The 18,102-nt window shown below is 41.8% G+C and overlaps 1 protein-coding gene across 3 annotated transcripts in view; it reads right to left on the bottom strand.

Moving 5' to 3' along the window:
• Positions 1–18,102, bottom strand: part of MYOM1 (myomesin 1) — a 104,849-nt gene that overhangs the window by 23,330 nt on the left and 63,417 nt on the right. For all 3 annotated transcript variants that reach the window (XM_014567359.2, XM_032467449.1, XM_006194328.3), the window contains 6 exons: positions 17,795–17,921; positions 15,785–15,969; positions 12,060–12,174; positions 2,659–2,815; positions 1,050–1,156; positions 885–929 (listed from right to left, as the gene is read on the bottom strand). In XM_014567359.2, the coding sequence (XP_014422845.1) occupies positions 885–929; positions 1,050–1,156; positions 2,659–2,815; positions 12,060–12,174; positions 15,785–15,969; positions 17,795–17,921 (736 nt within the window). The remainder of the gene's footprint in view (positions 1–884; positions 930–1,049; positions 1,157–2,658; positions 2,816–12,059; positions 12,175–15,784; positions 15,970–17,794; positions 17,922–18,102) is intronic.

The following is an 18,102-nucleotide window of genomic DNA, read 5'->3' as shown; positions in this document are numbered from 1 at the left end:
TGTTGAGAATTTTGGGAAAGCTATAGTTCCTCTCCCTAGAAAAATACACATGTACAAACACACAAAGTTCTGCCTATTGTTTGAGGTCAAGTATAGTTTCCTGGGTTCCTAAAACTCCTGCATTAGTGAAGAAGTTATAGTGTAGGGATTAAGGAGTGAAAAAATCCTTACTTTAAAAGAATGAGTGTATGCTATCACTTTCTGCTTTTTTCCAGCCCTAGGATGTAACTTTCTGGACGCCTCACTGCTTTGGCCAATGTGTACCAATCACAAGAGATCCTATCAGGCCAGTGGAACTTTCCGAGCTTCACTTCAGACTTCATTCTCTTCTCTTAGGTGTCAGCTGTGGAATTTAATCTTTTATGTAGAAGGTGCTTTATTGAAGGGTTTGTAGGTAGTTCAGAGGGATTCTTTTTCTGATCAAGGGATCTTTTCCTAATTTTCCAGGAGTTTAAAATGGTAGGTAGTGTCTTTAGATTGTTTTTATTTAGAGGTCTGATTCTTCTATTAAGTGCTAACATTAAATTGCTTAGGAAGAGATTAGTTTGCCTTAAAGGCGTATGAATGAATGCATCCAGAAAAAAATATCTATATGATTCCAAAATATGTAGGCAAAAAGCGAAGAACTTAATTACTCAACTGTTACTCTAATGTAACATGACTCCTCTCTACCTAACAGAGCTGGGATGTATTTAAACTAACAGAGCGTGTTAGTGTTCTTTGTATCTCTGCAGAACAGTGGCAGAGACAAAAGCAGCCCTTTTGGAAAGTGCTTCTGCAGCTACCAGTGTGTGCTCCGCCCTGCATTCTCAAGAGCCTCTCCTCCTCCATCAAAGCTGTCTAGTAGGATGGCTACACTCTGTCACTGTATTGTGGACACTTACTTGGGAACTTGTGTTCTTGGCTGAGAGCAAGCAAACGTTTCAGTTCTGTGGGGGGAGAAGGAGAACAGTTAATCCTTGAAATAAAACAACAGTCACTTGATTCCGGGCACACACTGAGAAATCAAAGCAGCAGCAGACTCGTGAATAGGCTGGTTTTTAGCTTACCTTCCTCATCTATCAGGTAGCTTGACGCTATTCCATCAGTGTCTGTTACGTCACAGGAGTAAAGGCCCAAGTCTTCCTCCCCGAGATCCTTGAAGGTCATTTTCGTCCTTCGGAACAGAATACTTTATAAGTAACAAGGCCGCGAGGGGTCTGCGAGCCCGTGTTCCGCCTGGTCTCTGGCACCTGCACTCGCCGCCCCCTGTACGTGGGGCCCTTGTTCCTCTCCGCCTTGTTGACTGGCAGCCTCCTCACTCCCGCTGCTTCTAGAAAGACCTTCCTGACCTCCTGCTGCAGGATGACGGTGATGGGAAAGGGAGCTGGTACAGATCTCTATTCCCAAGCTCTGATGCATATCAATGCACATGCTGAATAAAGATACTTTCAGCTGATCAGCCCTTGTTAGGGAGCCTGAAAAAAATTCTTCCCCAGGTGGCAGAACCTGCTGTTGGCATCTTTCGGTGCCTCTTTCATGTCATATCCTGCACTTCCCTTTCCAGAGGTCATCACACTGCATCAGTATTGCCCACTGCATCACCCAAATGCCTCCACTGTATGCCTGTAGGGAGGACATCTGTTTTGTTTACTGTGGTGTCCTCCAGCATCCAGGACCTTGTCTGGCACATAATACGTGCTTAACACATATTTGTGGAATGAATGAATGAATGGGTCAGTGGTCTAGTTCACTGTGTTTTCTAACTTTGGTAAGACATTGCTAGTCAAGATAACCCAAACATTTACATGTTAGTCAAGTCAGTCAAAGAAGAATAATGTACAGTTTGATTGTCTTTTCTTTGACCAAAATCATGTTTTACTTCAAGGACTTTACAGCAATAGCAACAGCAAAATGTCTTTAAATTATATTCAGCATTTTCTTGCTGTTCTCCAACAAAATTACTATTTCTTTCTTCTTTTTTTTTTTAATATATATTGGGCTTCTTTGTAATTAGGAATATTTTGCTTTGCCAAGTATGACCCAATCTGGTTGGCATCATAGAGATAAAGAACTTGATAACTAAGGTGAAGTAAAAAGAAAACTCAGGATCTTGAGGGTGAAAGGAAGTAATAGGTCATAAAATTAATCCTCTTCACTCTTTCCTATTTTACAGAAAAAGAAATCTGAGGTCCACGGAAGTTAAAAGCTGCCCCAGGTCACACAGCCAGCTCCCAAGACTGGAACTCATCTATCCTGTACTTTCCATAGAGTTCTTTCCAGTGCATTGATGTGTCATTCGTAAGTGGGGGTGAAAAAAGCAGGACAGCAAGCAGCAGGTTCTTCCTTACCCCTCCCCATAACTATCTTCACCGTTACTTTAAGATTTCAAAATTCTGTAGAATTCAAAATACTGAGAACTATCTTTTAGGCCAATCAACAATTTTACTACATCATAAATGAGATAATATATGAAAAAACATTTAAAATGGGATACTGTGAAAAGTACTTTGTAAGGATTGCTATTTTTTTAAGCTTTAAACTGGTGATGACTTTTCACACTACCAGACATAAAATGTTTGTGATTTCATCCTATCACTTGAAACGGAAAGTACAGAGCTGCCTTCATCCTTCCGTCATGAAAAGGAAGCCCGCCATTACGGCTGGAACAGTGCGTACTTGTTGCCTTTGCTTTCAACCTCTAATCGTGGGGAGTCCTCAGTGGGTACGTAGTCTTTGGACCAGGTGAACTCAGAATTTGGAGCCATCTGATCACATTCGAAATTCAAGGAAATGATTCCATCATCATCCACATTTACAACAACCTCTTTGGTTCCTAGAAGATCAAAAACAGGGCACTGATCTTTTCTGGTAGAAATCAATCAAGTAAGAATTCCTTACCTTGGGATCCTTTACTTCAGCCTTAATTAAGGTGGGGTCCTTGAGCCTGTGCGAGGGAAAAGGCCCCACTGTGACTGACATTCCTGCTACATTTCAACTTGTAACATGGCTTTCAGTGAATGTACCATGTTACGCAGGCAGAGCCAACACCACGAACAGTACTATCTGTTCAGGGCTGAAGAAAAACTGGTGGACCTGAACAATGGGACAGTTACAGGAGTGGGCTGACCATAATATGAAGGACAGGGCAGCCTCAGGGAAAAAGAAAAGTTGTATAATCCTCTTCAGAGCATAATTTATGATGTTTGCCTCAACAACACCCACATCTAAATAGTCACCAAGAGGGGACAGATAAGAGATAAAGAAACCAAGGGGCAACTGAAGGGGGAGAAAGTAGAGGGAATAAGAATTGCCTATATTCAAGTGTTCAGTCTGTAAATCATTTAAGAATGAAAGTTCTGCTGATCGGGTAACCATAAATTAATCTAAAGATGCCATTTAGGTTAGAACAATAACAACCTAGAAATGACTGTTACTGAACTGTGTAGAACTTTAAATGGAAATGAATTTCAAGAGATCCAGATGTTTCAAGAAGATTGGCTTTTGGATTTTAAAAGAAAACAATTAAGTTAATGTTTTGAGTTCTCTTACTTTGGAGGGTTCTAATAAATTAACACCTGCATTCAATATAGCAATTCAGAGTGTGTGATGCTTGTAAAATATTCACTTCTACAACTAAATCCAGTTTGAGAGGTAAAATGCTCTTCTCAAATTGACATTCATTCGAATACCAATCTACGCTTGGTCTGCTTCCACACGTTAGGAAAAATACATTTAATTTCAGAGAGGTACAGCTTTATTTTTTAAAAAAACATAAAAAATCTTTCAATGGATACTTCCCAAGTGATGAAAGGTTTTCTCTGCTAGATTGCATCATAAGAAGCCAGTGTCCTGGCTGGCTGTCCAGTAAAACCTGTCAGGGGAAAAAGAATTGCAAAACTCCTCCCAGGCAAAGGGCAAAACAAACCAAGTGCCCGAAAAGAGTGATCAGGGACTTGAGGGTGTAGGCTCCTAAGCCTGGTAGTTGATCTAACCTGTGTCCTTACTGATAGCAGTATGTGCTTCCATTATAAACCTCCAAAAAGTGATTTTTAAATCACATGGAAAGCTTGGAGAAGACTAGTTCTGGGAGACTTTTTAAATATTAAAAAAAAAGAAAGGGTTATTTTCATATTTGACTATATAGATAAACAGAAATAACCTTGAGTGAAATGTCCGCCGTGTATTTACTAAGGGCTGTGTCTATTTCACTGCAAGTTGCAGACCAAAATGTTTTATTTCTATTCCTGATAACACATGACTAATCCTTACAATCCACTGCTACATAACAAATAACGAAAATAGTGCTCTTACCAAAACTCAAGAAAAAACTAATGCCTAAGAATGCTGAGATTTAGATGGTATGACAATACACAGTTAGCATGATTGAACTGGAGAGAGAATATAAACCGAAAATTTCCTGTGTATCTGTGTTGTTATGAAGAGGAAAGGAGAAGAAATGGAAGTCGACTAAACCTCTCTTGCTATTTGCATAATACCTATTTTGGAGGCATGACAGATTGTTCATATTAATCATTCATTGTTTTGTTTGTAATCCCTTTTAAAGGGAAGTGAATCATCCATGCGCCTGCTATTTGTTATACTGGAGGAATGACAAGTTTACAACAGAAAAAAATGGTGCTTAGGTTAAGAATCTTGATTTTTACTCAAGTGAAAGATTTGACTTTTCTGCAGAGGAGCGATAAAATGGAGAGAACATGAGCAATATATTAGCCTGGCTTTTCTCTCAATTCCACGGATAACCTTTGCACAGTAACACTTCACCCATATGGGATCCTGCCCTAAACCAAGAAGTAATGAAAGCAAACCTCTGAGGGCCAGTACTGATGTCACAAAGTCCATGTGCTAGTATCCCAGACATGCCCTGGAGGGTTCCACAGACTGTCACTAGGAAGCTATACTTCGTTTGAGATGATTCTAAAAAGGCTAGCTGGTTAGTTTGTCCCAAAAAAGAGAGGAAAGAAGAAGCTGAGGTCAGCAGGCACACGGAGGATAAGGTAAATAAATGGCAGCAAGAGAGGAGGCAGAAAATGGAAAAGCAGGTACAGGCACTATTCAGTAGATAAACAAATGGCCCCTCACCCCATAAGACATCACTGTATTGCAACACTGGGCAATAAATAAGGTTGATACTTATGGCTCTGAGTCACACAGAAAAAGGCAGGTAAGATTAAGTACATTGCATCCAAGAAGGGTGAAGGGTATGTACTGAAATATGTAATCTATTTTATAAGAATTTTCATCAACAGGTCTTAAAATGAAATTTTAAAGGATTGATGTCTTTGCAGTAAATGCTCAGGTAAATGGAACAACTGGGTATTGGAAACAATCTTTTCATGTTTCTGAAGGGCCAGACTTGGTCCCAAACCCAGACAACTTAGAGACTAGAAAAACCCTGCTTAGTTGCTGTCTCAATTGCCTCAGTTATTGAGAAGAGTATAGAGCTGTCTCATTTAATTATTCTGGAAAATTAATTTTTGTACTTGGAGATCTTTTGTGAAAATATGAAGTGAAACAAAAGATATTATTTTAAAGTCCCAGGCAGTATGTGTGTTTTCACTTTAACCTACAAGTTTTACATCATTACGTTGTAGCTGGGGTCTCATGTAAGAAATGTAATAATTTATACATTTAGAAAACAACATGGCATTTTTTTGAAAGTCTTAGATCAAATTTTGTGACTTGAAATTGTATTATTGCCTAGAGGGGGCAAAATAAGAAGCAGGGACTAGGTGGAATGTCAGCTAGTATCAGAGAGTTTTGCTCATCTGTGAAGCTTTTCTTGATTAATCGTATCAAATCAGGACATGGTAGGCAATATCTATAGTGAGTAAAAGAGAGGCATGAACATTTCCTTAGTTTATGCTCACATAATTGTGGCTATGATGGATGCTACTGGCTGATTTATTTAAATAAAGGGAAAAATAAAAAATAATTAAAGCTATCTTTGACACTTCTGTTTCAAAAACCAAATGCTCATTAAGATGAGCATTTGATTAATCTTCATCTTTCAGAAAGTTGCACTGGTTGTTTATTTTATCAAGAACAAGATTAAATTCTACAAGGGCAGGAATTTGGTTTCCATATTTTCCGTACATATTTACATGTGCCAGGGACTAGACTGAAAAAACAGATTTAAAAGAGAAATACCAGTTTAGAATTGCAATGTTTATTTAATTGGAACTTATCTTACTAGAGCTTCAGCATAAGACCAATGTTGTGATAAACACAAGATGAAATAAAAATACCAACAAAGAAAACATTCTAGCTGCAGTGTGTTTCCTACTTAATTTCACGCTCAGAATTCAAAGCTTGATTTCCTCACTGTCAAACGATGATGCTGTCAACTGGCTGAAAGTATCACTCTAAAAGTGATCATAATCTCAAGCTTTTGAAAAACCAAATTCACTGAAAATAATTCAACTAGTTATCTAAGCATATTTCTTGAGCTCCATAACTATTCTCATTAGAAAATAATGTTTAGTCAAAAATAATCTACTGTTACAAAGAAAGAGCAGTTTAAATATATAACAAGGTTATTGTCTTAAAATGATCAAGGCAACAAGTTACAGCTTGTTCCCTATTTGTCACAAGAATTGCAGTGCTAACGCTCTCATGGTTTTTCAATACGGCTTTTCAAATTCAAAGCCTTCTGTTACTGTTCAGCTTTAACTAATTTGTTAGCATCATTCTTTGAATAAAGGTGTTTTTAAAGAGTGACTTAGTAGACCAAGTATTTTACAGTAATACCTATAACGGGAAATGGAATTGAAGTTGCCTTTGGAAAAAAAAGGTAGACTCTTCCCATGTTCTGGGTTTATAGAGAAAAAGGCAATTAAAAACAAAATACTTTAAACACATTACTTGGGACAACAAAGAATAAAGGTGAGGAGTTTAAAACTGAAAGACGTCTCTTGGAAAATTTAGAAGTAGATAAAACAATTTAAAAAATGAGCTCAGAGTGTCTTGGATCTGAAAAGGAAGGACACTGGGTCATAGATTCCTCTTCTGCAATGAAGAAACTAATTATGTTGCTTTGGAAAGGCCATTTTTTTTTTGACATATTAAAATCGAAGAGGAATTAATAGCAGTGTTCCTTCAATAAAGAGATCCTGGATACATCATGGGCAAACAATTCTACTGAGACTTTACAAAAGATACATGATATTCAGATGGATGGTTCTTTATATAAACGCTCTAGGAAAACCAAGAGCAATGTAAGGGCAGCGTTTCTAAGAGGCCCCAGGCTAGTCCGCACCACCACCTGTGGAGATGAACCTGGCGCAGGGTCAGAGTGGAAAAGGTGCAGCGACAACATCCTCAAATTTTCTTATTAGAATGTCCTTTGCCCTGACTTTTTGCCAAGCACTGAGCTGCTGTCAGTTCATGGCTGAACTCATGAATGTCTAGAGAGCCACGCGCTCTAAGGTTGTTTAACATGTGATCAGTATGGTTCCGATGCTTAACGGGCAGGCAGCAAGTGTGATGTTCTGCTGTCAGAGCAAACATTCCCTGCGGACATTCTCCTCTGGATGAAGAGTCATCTCACTTTCCCACAGAACTGGGCTGGAAACGTGAACCAAAATTTGCCAGGATTCAGATTTTCTCAAAAACAACCTTTGAATCTACTTAAGAACATGAAGAATTCAGTTGAGAGCAGAGGAGATTTGGCTATAGAAAATGAGATCATTTTGATCTGAGAAGGATTTAAGAAGCGTTGTCTTTAGTCAGCTGCCCCGACCCTAAACAAATCCTTAATGTGGATGCAGAAGGATTATTGGATTAAGTGGAATGGCATTTTAATGATCCCTCCAGACTTGCCATCACCCCCAGTAAGTCAATGGCTTAAGGTATGGCCCAGGGCTAAAGTGAAATTTTTTGGAAATTAACTCCATTCCACTTTTCTTTCCCCTTCATAAAATGATATTTTTTTTAAAAAAGATAAAATTTAAAAGTGGGAATTCATCTTCCCATACATTTCATAATCTGATATGTAGTCTTTTACATCTGCATTAATAGGTCACTTTTTTTCAGGTTTTATTATTTGTTCTGCGTGGTGCATGTGGGCACATGCACGCGTGTGCATCGTGTGCGCATGTGCGTGTGTGGTATTTAAAAAACTGGAGCATGGGACAGAACAGAAGCAGATAGAAGTGAACTAACGTAACCACTGGAGGTAACACCGAGCTCCGCTATGTAACAGGACTGCTGGCTGACCCACCACTCTGGGGCCACATCGTGGCTCCACTGAGCCCCTTATGGCTCGCCCTTCATAACCAGGGCGTTCACTACGATGTATTTAGGGTTAAGTGTACACTCTGTGGCTACAAAACAGAATCACATTCACGCGCCAGAACATGGTAGTCACTCATTTTTTTTTCATCTAATAAACGACTATTATACACCAGGTGCTAGGCTCCTGGCGCATTGAGAGAAAACACAGCTCCTGTTCTGAAGGAGCCCACAGTCTAATGCACAGTTCACAAGCCTGGCTTCATACTTGAATTACCCAAGGAGCTAAACAAACAAAAACGAACCTATGCCCAGCCAGGGTTATAGAGATTCTGATTTAATTGGCCTGGAGTAGAGTCTGGAATGGAGTCAATATTTTCAAAAAGTTCTTGGCATGATTCTAACGTAATGTACACTCTAGGCTGAAAACTACTTTCCTAATGGGTGAAAGAGAACAGTGAGCAAATGCAAGTGATGTTTTCTAAATTAGCCAGTTGAGCTAATCCTTATCAGGCAGCCTGGCTTCCTGCATCAGACTCCTTCAAAACTCCACCTCAAGACCACTGAGCACACAGGTGCAGGCTTAGCCCCACCAGGTTCTACAACCAACCAGTGTTCAAAAACTGGGGTCGGCTACCAGGCTGTCAGCCCAGTGGAAGCTCATGACTCCTCCCAGAGCTCTGCTCTTCTACCTGCCTCACTCCCAGGGACAAGTCCCGACTTCCAGTCACCAGCTCCTGCTTGGGACTCTGCCTTGCATCCGGGTTCCCCCGCCCATCACCTGAGTTCTCCTGCTGCCGCTGGGTCTCCAGTAAGAGTATCGGCAGCCGGTTCCCCCTGTTACGTGTCACCCGCCAGGTCACCAGCTGCACCTTGGCAGGTCTCGCTTCTCTGCCATGTGATCTGACTCACCTCGCCTCCACCTCAGCCCAGGCCTGATACAATCAATGGGACACTATTTGAAAAATACCAAATATCAGGAAGAGAAGTGCCTTTATGTCCCAACAAATCTACACTAAATATTTTCCAGCTTATTCTTCTTACAGGCTTGTTCAGCCAGTAGACCTCTGGGCAGGGCCCGGCACACTCCGCCCCTTTCCTGATCCTCATTACCAGCACGATTAGACTTTGTGCCAGTGGCTGGGCTACATCTGCTGGCATGTTGTCAGCCTCAAAGGGAGACCAGTAATCCTACCGACCCTAGTGGATTCGGTTGACTTTTAACTGGAATTCAAGTTACGCTTGAGGTATCTTGTTACATGTATTTGAGGTTTGCTGTTACATGCTAAGCCTTCTTTTCTATCTGAAATTTTAATAATGTGTTCCAAAAGAAGTTGTTCTTCCGAATTAGCAATCCAAGTTTCACATTCCACACCGTGAAACTGGTAGGCTCCATCCTCCAACCCCAGCCCCAACCATTTTTAGTATACGATAAATACCTGATTAAAAGTAATATACTGGTATTAACACAGTATTGTAAATCAACTATACTTCAATAAAAACTTTAAAAAAGTAATATATTGTTATTGAACAAAATTAATAAACACAGACAACCTTAGGCTACATATAAGTTTTTATAGGGATTTATGAAATCCTTAGCACCCTGCTTACAGCCTATTCAACTATGGAAAATATTTCGTGAACCTCCACCTAAGCTCACTCACGGCATGTGTACACACCGCTCTTCCGCTAGACGGTGAGCCCGGGAGGCAGTGACAATGACATGATACTCTATTCACGGCCCACACAGCACCCAGCAGGTAGCAGGTGCTCAGGAAATACACGGTGCGGGAATGAACGTGCTTGTTGCCTGTAGAACAAGTCCCAGTGTCTCCTGGGCTTTGGGCTCCTTCATGTCACTGCTTCAAGTCAAGCAGCTTGACTCTGCTCCTCCCAGGACTCCTCTCCAGGCTTGAGCCACTGGCTGCTGGGTGGGTTAGCCTGGTGCTGTTTATGCACTGACGTCTGCAGCTGCTGTCTGCAGTTACCCTCTGGGAATGGATCGGCCACAAAATGACTTTGGGCGCCTTATTCCAAAGCAGTGAAACAAAACTCTGCCCAGGAGCTCGCCAGCAGCCCCTTTTCTGGTGGTATAGTCACCACTGTGGTGGCCTTATTAAAGTCATGCCTGGCCACCTGCCATTCTGAGGCGACTGATGAGAAAACAAGAAATCAATTTAAGCTTTTTTCAATCAGATTTGGGTTCCACTGCTTTAAAAGGGTGCTTTTAACTTATCAGTGACTAGATCAAGAGGTTTTTTGTACATAATCTAGATACTCTTACAGGGCAGACTCCTAGTTGGGCCCTTTCGTGTGTCCATTTGGCACCTTGTATTTCCACACAGTTGGCACCTGGAGGGTCTGACTTCTATAGGAATATGTGTCCTCGTCTCTTTGTGTGTCACCTTTTACCTGGTATACACATCCCTAGCATTCCTCTCTTTTCTCGTGAAGTCTTGCATACTTACATGAGGTAATGCACTCTCTCCAGACACACCTGCCACACTTTGGGATAGTCACAAGATTAGCTGAAAGCAGGCTATGAAGCAATAGGATGCAAGGGGCAGGTACCTCCTCAAAGGGTACCTTTACTATACTTCTCAAGTAGCAGGAAGTGAGGGCAGAGTTTCCTACGTTTACATGCTCTTCTCACCATAAAAACAAACGTCACATTATGTGTCTGCTTTTCATTTCAATCCGAAAATAGTGAGAGTCCTTGGACTACAATGAACATAAACTTAAAATAACTAGTTAATACTTTTTAAATCCTCTCTCATTTCCAGTGCTTTCTTTCATACAACTTTAATGAACTGAAATGTGTAACTTTGAAAAGTGACAGAGATTAAATGACAAAATAAGTGTTACATAATGACCTGAAACTGTTTGCACAGTGAACACTGTAAACTTTGTTCTCATAACAAAGGGAAAGACTATCTTTCCTAGTCCAATCATGGCGTCTTAAAGCTGGGAAGTGAGGGCTGCCCCAGCTGTATAGATCATTCAGTTCGGAACGCTGTTAGCTTAACCCAGGGGTCAGCAAACTATGGCTTGTGGGCTATATCTGGCCCATTACCTCTTTTTGTATAGCCTGAAAGCTAAGAATGGTTTTTACATTTTAGAACAGTTTTTAAAAAAAAAGGAAGATTAATATTTCAAGACATGTGAAAACTAGTTACAGTTCAAATTTCATACTGGATGTAATGCATCATATTACACAATGCACAGAACACACACAATAAAGTTTTATTGGCACACAGCCATGCTCACTAATTTACACATTGTCTAGGGCTGCTTTGGTGCCATGGCAGAGTTGAGGATTGTGACAGGGACCACATGACCACAGAGTCAAAAATATTTATTGTCTGGCCTTCACAGAAAGTTTGCTGACCTCTGGTTTAACTTAGTAGCTACAATGATATAAATCCTACTTTTGTTTAAAGATCATGCCTGCTAACTGGGTTGTTCCAGCTTCCTCTGTGATGGGAAAACATTCTTGTGGGAGTAAATGGCCACAGTGTAATAGGAATAACGTCCCAGGAATGTATGCTTGAAACAGTGCGTCCAGGAAGCATAATTTGATCAGGAACTTCCCTGTTTTTGAGGATGAATCAGAGTAGCCCTGGACCACCACCCACCTGGCTCCACTGCTGCCCTGAGGGCCTGTGATGGAGTAAATGACTGTCGTGTCCCAAGGTCACACTTACCCATCATTCAGGTTGCATACAGTGATGATTTTGAAAATGAGGAAAAGCACAGAAGTAAGGTTGAATGTTCCTTTGGTATCTTACACAGATGAGGTTAACTTTAGTGAAAAAGTAAAGGCCCACCTGGACGGGTTTCTGCCACAACAGGCCCAGCCAGGTCGGACGGCTTCCCGACACCTGCCTGGTTCATGGCTCGGACTCGGAACACGTAGCTGACACCTTCCTTGAGGCCTTGAACCTGGAAGAAACAGGTGTAGAAGTGATGGGCGTTCTGCATCATTTGAACACAAGTGCCCTTCCCCTGCGGTGGCGACTTAGTTATACAGCACAGAGGGCACAGGGTGTGGGTTCTCAACCTGACTCCTTCAAAGGCTAAACACGCGGCTTTAGCCAAGACCTCCTCCTCTTTGTGCCACTGTAAGGAGACAATCCCAAGATCCCCTGCAACTCAGGTGTTCTTTCTTTTTTAGACAATTTAATGACCACCAGCAGCAGGAACAGGAGACTGATACAAGTTTGCTTCAAAGGAGTTAGCCACCTTACTCTCTGGTCAAAAGACAAAATACAAAGTGCTCATAAGAGCACAGATGCTGCCCTTTTTCCCCGAGCCTTTTGAGACATTTCATGAGTAATTTCAGACAACATTTCTGGCAAGAGAGAGGGGAATTACAAGCATGGATCATGGGTCAATTTCCATTGGTTTAAAAGCATGTTAAAGCACTGGAACAGAAACAAACAGGAACTGTCCTGGTGAACTTAATATAGCTATTTCCCACTAAGTAGACAAGCAATGAACATGACTGTGAATTTTAGTAATTTGTGAACAGTCAAAATGTCCCCAAATTCCCAATTCGTACATTTTCAATAATCAGGAAGCTGTCTACTGAGGACCTGTGGCACATGTGCCACCGAGCTAGAGTTATAAGAACATAAGAAAAGTAAACAATATTTACAGTTTTTATATGACAGTCCCACTTCATAATTTTTTGTGACCTTCTTTGGGTTCAGCACAGTCTCATTACTATTATAAATACTGTTAATATTTCACAAAAAATTATCTTTTTCTTTTTAAAACACGTGCCTTTTAAAAGCTATATTGTATTTTAAGAAGGAATTTATTACACACAGAGGACACAATTTTTTCCCATAATGCTGTGGTGGAGATTAATATTGAAAATGTAATTTGAACCAAAGCCAGAATACATGTATTCAATGAAGTGTTTGTGACCATGCATTTAAAAGAGCTGTGTATTAAACTGTTGGGTTTTTAATCTAATTATTTAATTGAATTGTGTTTATGACAACAGGATGTCACTATTTATGTAGCGATAGCTTTCATTGGACTAATGGATTTTTGAATGGATTTTAATCTGTAAATGAACTTGAATTTAAGCATAGGCTAAATGCATAGGGTTTAATTTAATTTCTACATTTAGAAGTAATGCCAGGCAACTGTGGATTTACAGAAAGACACAGGAACATTTCCTTCTTGTGATAAAAATAGACCAGTTGCTGGATGCCTGCCACATCTGCACCTGCCACTTAGGTATACGTGGCCGTGAGTCAGAGTTCTGCAACACGGCCCAGGAAGTGAATCCACACCCCAGAGTCTAGTCGCTGGGGTGACAGGGACAGCCCCCACTCTTCCATCACCTCAGGGGTGATGACTGCTGGCTTAAAGCACTAGAGATGCATGATCTAGGCACACATCACGTCTATTTTCCTTTTTTTGGATTTGTTTTCTTTCCTTATAACTTCTGAAGGAGCTGCATTCCCCTGCCTCCTCCATCCATGTCTCCCGCCCCTTCCAATGACTCACTCCCTTCTCACCACGTTGTCTCACAGACTGTAATTAGGAAGTATGAGTTCTGTTGGTTAAACCTTTTGGCTGAAGGTAATGCACATTTAACTCTCTCTAGGAATCCCCAGAGGTGCTAATGTGAACAGGGACGCTTCCAGAAGAAACCAGTTAACCCACGGTGCTCGGGGGCAGTGATGCTAAAATCTGTTCCTGGAGCTGGATCTCCTACCCTCACTTACATTTGCCAGATGACACTTTTTAACAAGTACATTTTGTCTCCATTTCAGGTTTGAAAGTTTTCTGAATATGAAACATCTGGAAGAGTGAGTCCACATCAAAATGGGTCGGGGGATTATAGAACATCTTCACTTCTCTTCTTTATGCCTTTATTGTTTGAATATGTCAGATGAGCATATGTCAGTTTCATAACCAGAAAAATCATTAATTCTATTTTCACTGTAAAAACTGTGGCCAAACTCTAAAGTCATTTCCTTACAGGAAGTTCATCTCCCATTTTGGGAGGGGCACTCAACCCCCATGCCTCTCTCTCTCCCCTAAATTTGCCTTTCTTCTTCTTCTTTTTTTAATGAGTGACATTAACCATTCTTTGGTGTGTTTAAATTCTATTACTTTTTCTTCCTGCCTGTTTTTTATGGGCTCACGGTCCCCTTTGCTCGGCTTCTCACCCTTGTTTTGCTTCATGTGAGTCAGGTCCAACCTCAACCTCAAGCTCCTGGATCCTGTGCTGTGGCAGACTGAGGATCTGGAAGTCATCGTGGCCGTTAACACAAACCACCACCACCTTGGATGTGTCCGACCTTTATTTCACACTGGCCTTCGGGGGTCTCTTTCTATCTAAGAGCCTCCTGACTTATCTAGACAGTCAAACAGCATCCTAGGCTCCAGACCTCCCTTGACCTTTTCTCTTCCCCACAAAATGCGGCCTTCCTCATCTCCTCGTGGTTTTGTAAGGGCCTGGAGAATTCTTTGGCATGCGCTGAGCTGAGTTAATGGCACGTTGGATGTAATGGTTTAAGGGTTATCTCTCCTAGAGAATATATTTACATTTTTTATAGGGACTATAAATGCCTTAACCCCAGAGAGCAGCTGACAAATGGTCTGGACTTTGGTCCTCAGTATCAGGTTGACAGGAGAAATCTCTTAAACCAGCTATACTCTGAACACCCTCCAAGGCCCAGCCTCTAGGCACTGGCCTATTCTGCAAGCAGACAGGGCTGGACACTGAATGACTGTGCAGCTTCTCTATGACTGCGGTCATGTGGCCACACTTCACTCTAAGTAGTAAGAACTGGAGTCACATTCCCCATGGTTTCTGAGGCCCTGTTGTGGATTCAGGGTCTCCAGATGCCCCTGCTGACAACAGGGGAAAACATTCTTGTGAGATTTCCATTTGGTACAAGGGAGAGTCAGTGGCTACAGCAGAACAATCTTTGGTAGACAGAGTTAGATACTGGTTCAGCTGGAACACTCCAGAGGAATCTGGAAGGCAAGAGCACGGATAAGGGTGAGGATAAGGTCATGAGTTGAGCGAAGCCATTCTTCTGGCCTCCGAGAGCTCCCGGGAGCACAGGCGTGAGGGAGCAGGTGAGGTGGGGCAGGGCAGGACTCAAAAGGATCAGCAGTTAAAGGCTTACAGGAGTCAGTGTTATGGAAATAGCACCCTCAAATCAAAATCCACCCTCGAAAGATTAGAGTCACCTTCTGGGGATGGTAAGTAGTAACATCTTAAGACTGAGGAACAAAAGTAGGAGGTGGGTAAGTGGAGGCGAGGAGGGGAAGAAGAGAGAGGAAGGAGCTGGGGGATGTCTTCCAAAGCCAGGCCAAGGGATTCGGGTTAAATTACAACCAAATTGTTTTATCTTCTCCAAACCCCAACCACTGCCGAATGAAATCCTACCAGGAGCCCAACCGTGATATAGACCAAAGCTGAGATGCTCTGTTTTATCCTGCTGACTTTAAAGTTACCATTACACGAGTCTTCTTTCTTTTCTAAAAAAGGTTTCTCAAATGATGAGCATCCTCTTACCCTCAGGTACACGTTTTTAATAGGCGCCTCGTTGAGTCCTCGCCACTGGTCTTCTTTGGCTTTGGCCTCCTTTATGTCCACAAAGTAGCCAGTGACTGGGGTCCGTCCTGAGTAGGTGGGAGGCTTCCACTGCAGAACCAGGGAGGTTTTCCTGACTTCGCTACACTTGAGACTGTGCGGTGGTCCTGAGCCGGGGAGAGAGAGACCGATGTGTAAAACATCATGATGTAGATAAGAACTCCAGGATGTGTAAATCTAGGTCCACATTTAAGGTCTTAAAGCTGAATCTGATGCTGAATCTGCTGCTGCTGTTGTTCTTTTGTCTACCGTTCCCATGGAAACAGGTATTTCGTGCTCATTTCACATCGTGTCCTCCATGGCTCTACGTCAGCCTATTAAGAGCCTTCACGGGCAGCAAGTGGTTAAGGCCAGTTCAAGGCACCCCCCAGCGGCTGGATGAAGCCTTGCCTTCAGGGTGTCCTCAGGCTTGTGTTCCTCACCTTGTATGAGAGAAGTTTAATTTGGCTGCAGATTCAGTTTCAGGCTATTTTTGGATGACAATCTGAAAATTCCTTCTAGTCTCAATGAGGATGAAGAAAGCAACTCAATTCAATAGCATATGAATATAGATAGTAATATTTTTTTTCAAAGGAAAAATAAATGTATTGCAAAATAGCTCCCCACTGGAGGAAAATCCACCCTGTAAAGTGTATATATAGGGGTAAAAACAAACTACTGTTATGGTTTACAAAGAACTTCTACCAAAATAAATGCAATCAATCTCACAGGCCCTGAATCTGTGCTAAACCCTGCCAGGTACTTTACATTCATTTGTCTCGTTCATCCCTAAGACAATTCAAAGAAAGCTCAGAGAACCTAAGGAACTTGATCAACCTGTTCGGAAAGGAAGCCAAAGTTCTCCCTGGGTGTGCTCTTGGCACTTTTGGGAGAGTCCCAGCTACTCGGTCATTGCCTGCATCTTTGCATGCCTACCAGCTGCTATGCAGGCAGGTGACAGAGTTAATTATTTTCCTTTTCTCTCTCTTTTTTTTTTTTTAAATAACAAGTGATTTCTAACCAACCAAAATCCCCTAAACTGACTCACAGTGAGGCCTATGAGCCAATCACAACCACAGACTCATGCTTGGGCATTTTGCAACCAATTGCTCACTGTTTGTTAGGCCCTTTACCTCAGCTTTACAGTCACAGATAATGAGTTATGCTTGTCCTCCGAAGACGTCTTGGCTGGAAATGGGTTTAAAGAATAACCAGTGCCTTACACTGGTGTGACATGTTCTGTTTTGCAAAGGGCTTTTACGGCCATTGTCCTGTGTCATCCTCAGAAGCCAGAGAAGCATCCAAACAGGTAGCACCAGCCCTGCTTTCCAGACGAGGAACCCAGTGCTGCTGCTTCCTGCCCTCTGTCGTCGAGGAATGAGCAGACCTAGCTTCCAATCCCAGCTGCCTCTGACAACCTGTGTGACCATTTAACCTAAGTCTGTTTCTTTATCTGTGAAAGGAAGGAATTGAGGAATTGAACAGGCTGGGGCTGGGGGAAAGTCGTTGGGTTGTTAATGAGAGGCTCCAGAGCAGCAGGCGAATGCACGAGAACTCAGGAGTGCAGGAAGAAGTTTTGAGCAATGTTACTGAGGGATGTGAACTGGGTGCCCTTTTTTGGACTTCAAGAAGCACAAGCAAAGATTGGAATTCCTTTTAAACGATCATGCGGCATTCAGACTGTGCTTCCATCAATCCTACTCCACGCAGAGGCTGAGCTTTGGGGACTTTAGGATTTATCTGAAATGTAAGTATAAGAAATTCACACTCAGTTTTATACTGATACCTATTATTTAATAGTATGGTAAAAATATTTTATGTAAACTGGAGGTGCCAGGAAAATTGGTTTCCCTTAGAAGCTGTCTATGTAGCACTTAAATTTAGTTCCAAGTTGTAGGTTCTATTGGAAGAAACTCTGAGCCCCAGTGCTGAGACATGGTTTTCACGGCTTACCTGGAACAGCAATGGTCCACTCTTCACATTTGAAGCTTGCGCTTACTGCCGAGGGCGCCCCCAGCCCAGCGATGTTCATGGCTGCCACTTGGAACTGATAGACCATGTTCTCCTTCAAGTTGCTAATCTGCAACAGGGACAACATCAAAGATAGTGAACAGGTTTGTTTTTCTAGTTGTTCAACATTTTATTTATTTCCTTCTAGGGTGACCCTCAATGAGTCACACCCTTTTGTAAGGTCCCCTTGCACGTGGGTGAAATCTGAGACTTGCTTTTAGCCAACAGAACACGGCAAAGGTACTGGAATG

This window comes from Camelus ferus, chromosome 24, assembly GCF_009834535.1.
Source record: "Camelus ferus isolate YT-003-E chromosome 24, BCGSAC_Cfer_1.0, whole genome shotgun sequence".
Taxonomy (NCBI): Eukaryota; Metazoa; Chordata; class Mammalia; order Artiodactyla; family Camelidae; genus Camelus; species Camelus ferus.
This window is presented reverse-complemented; position numbering and strand designations above follow the sequence as displayed.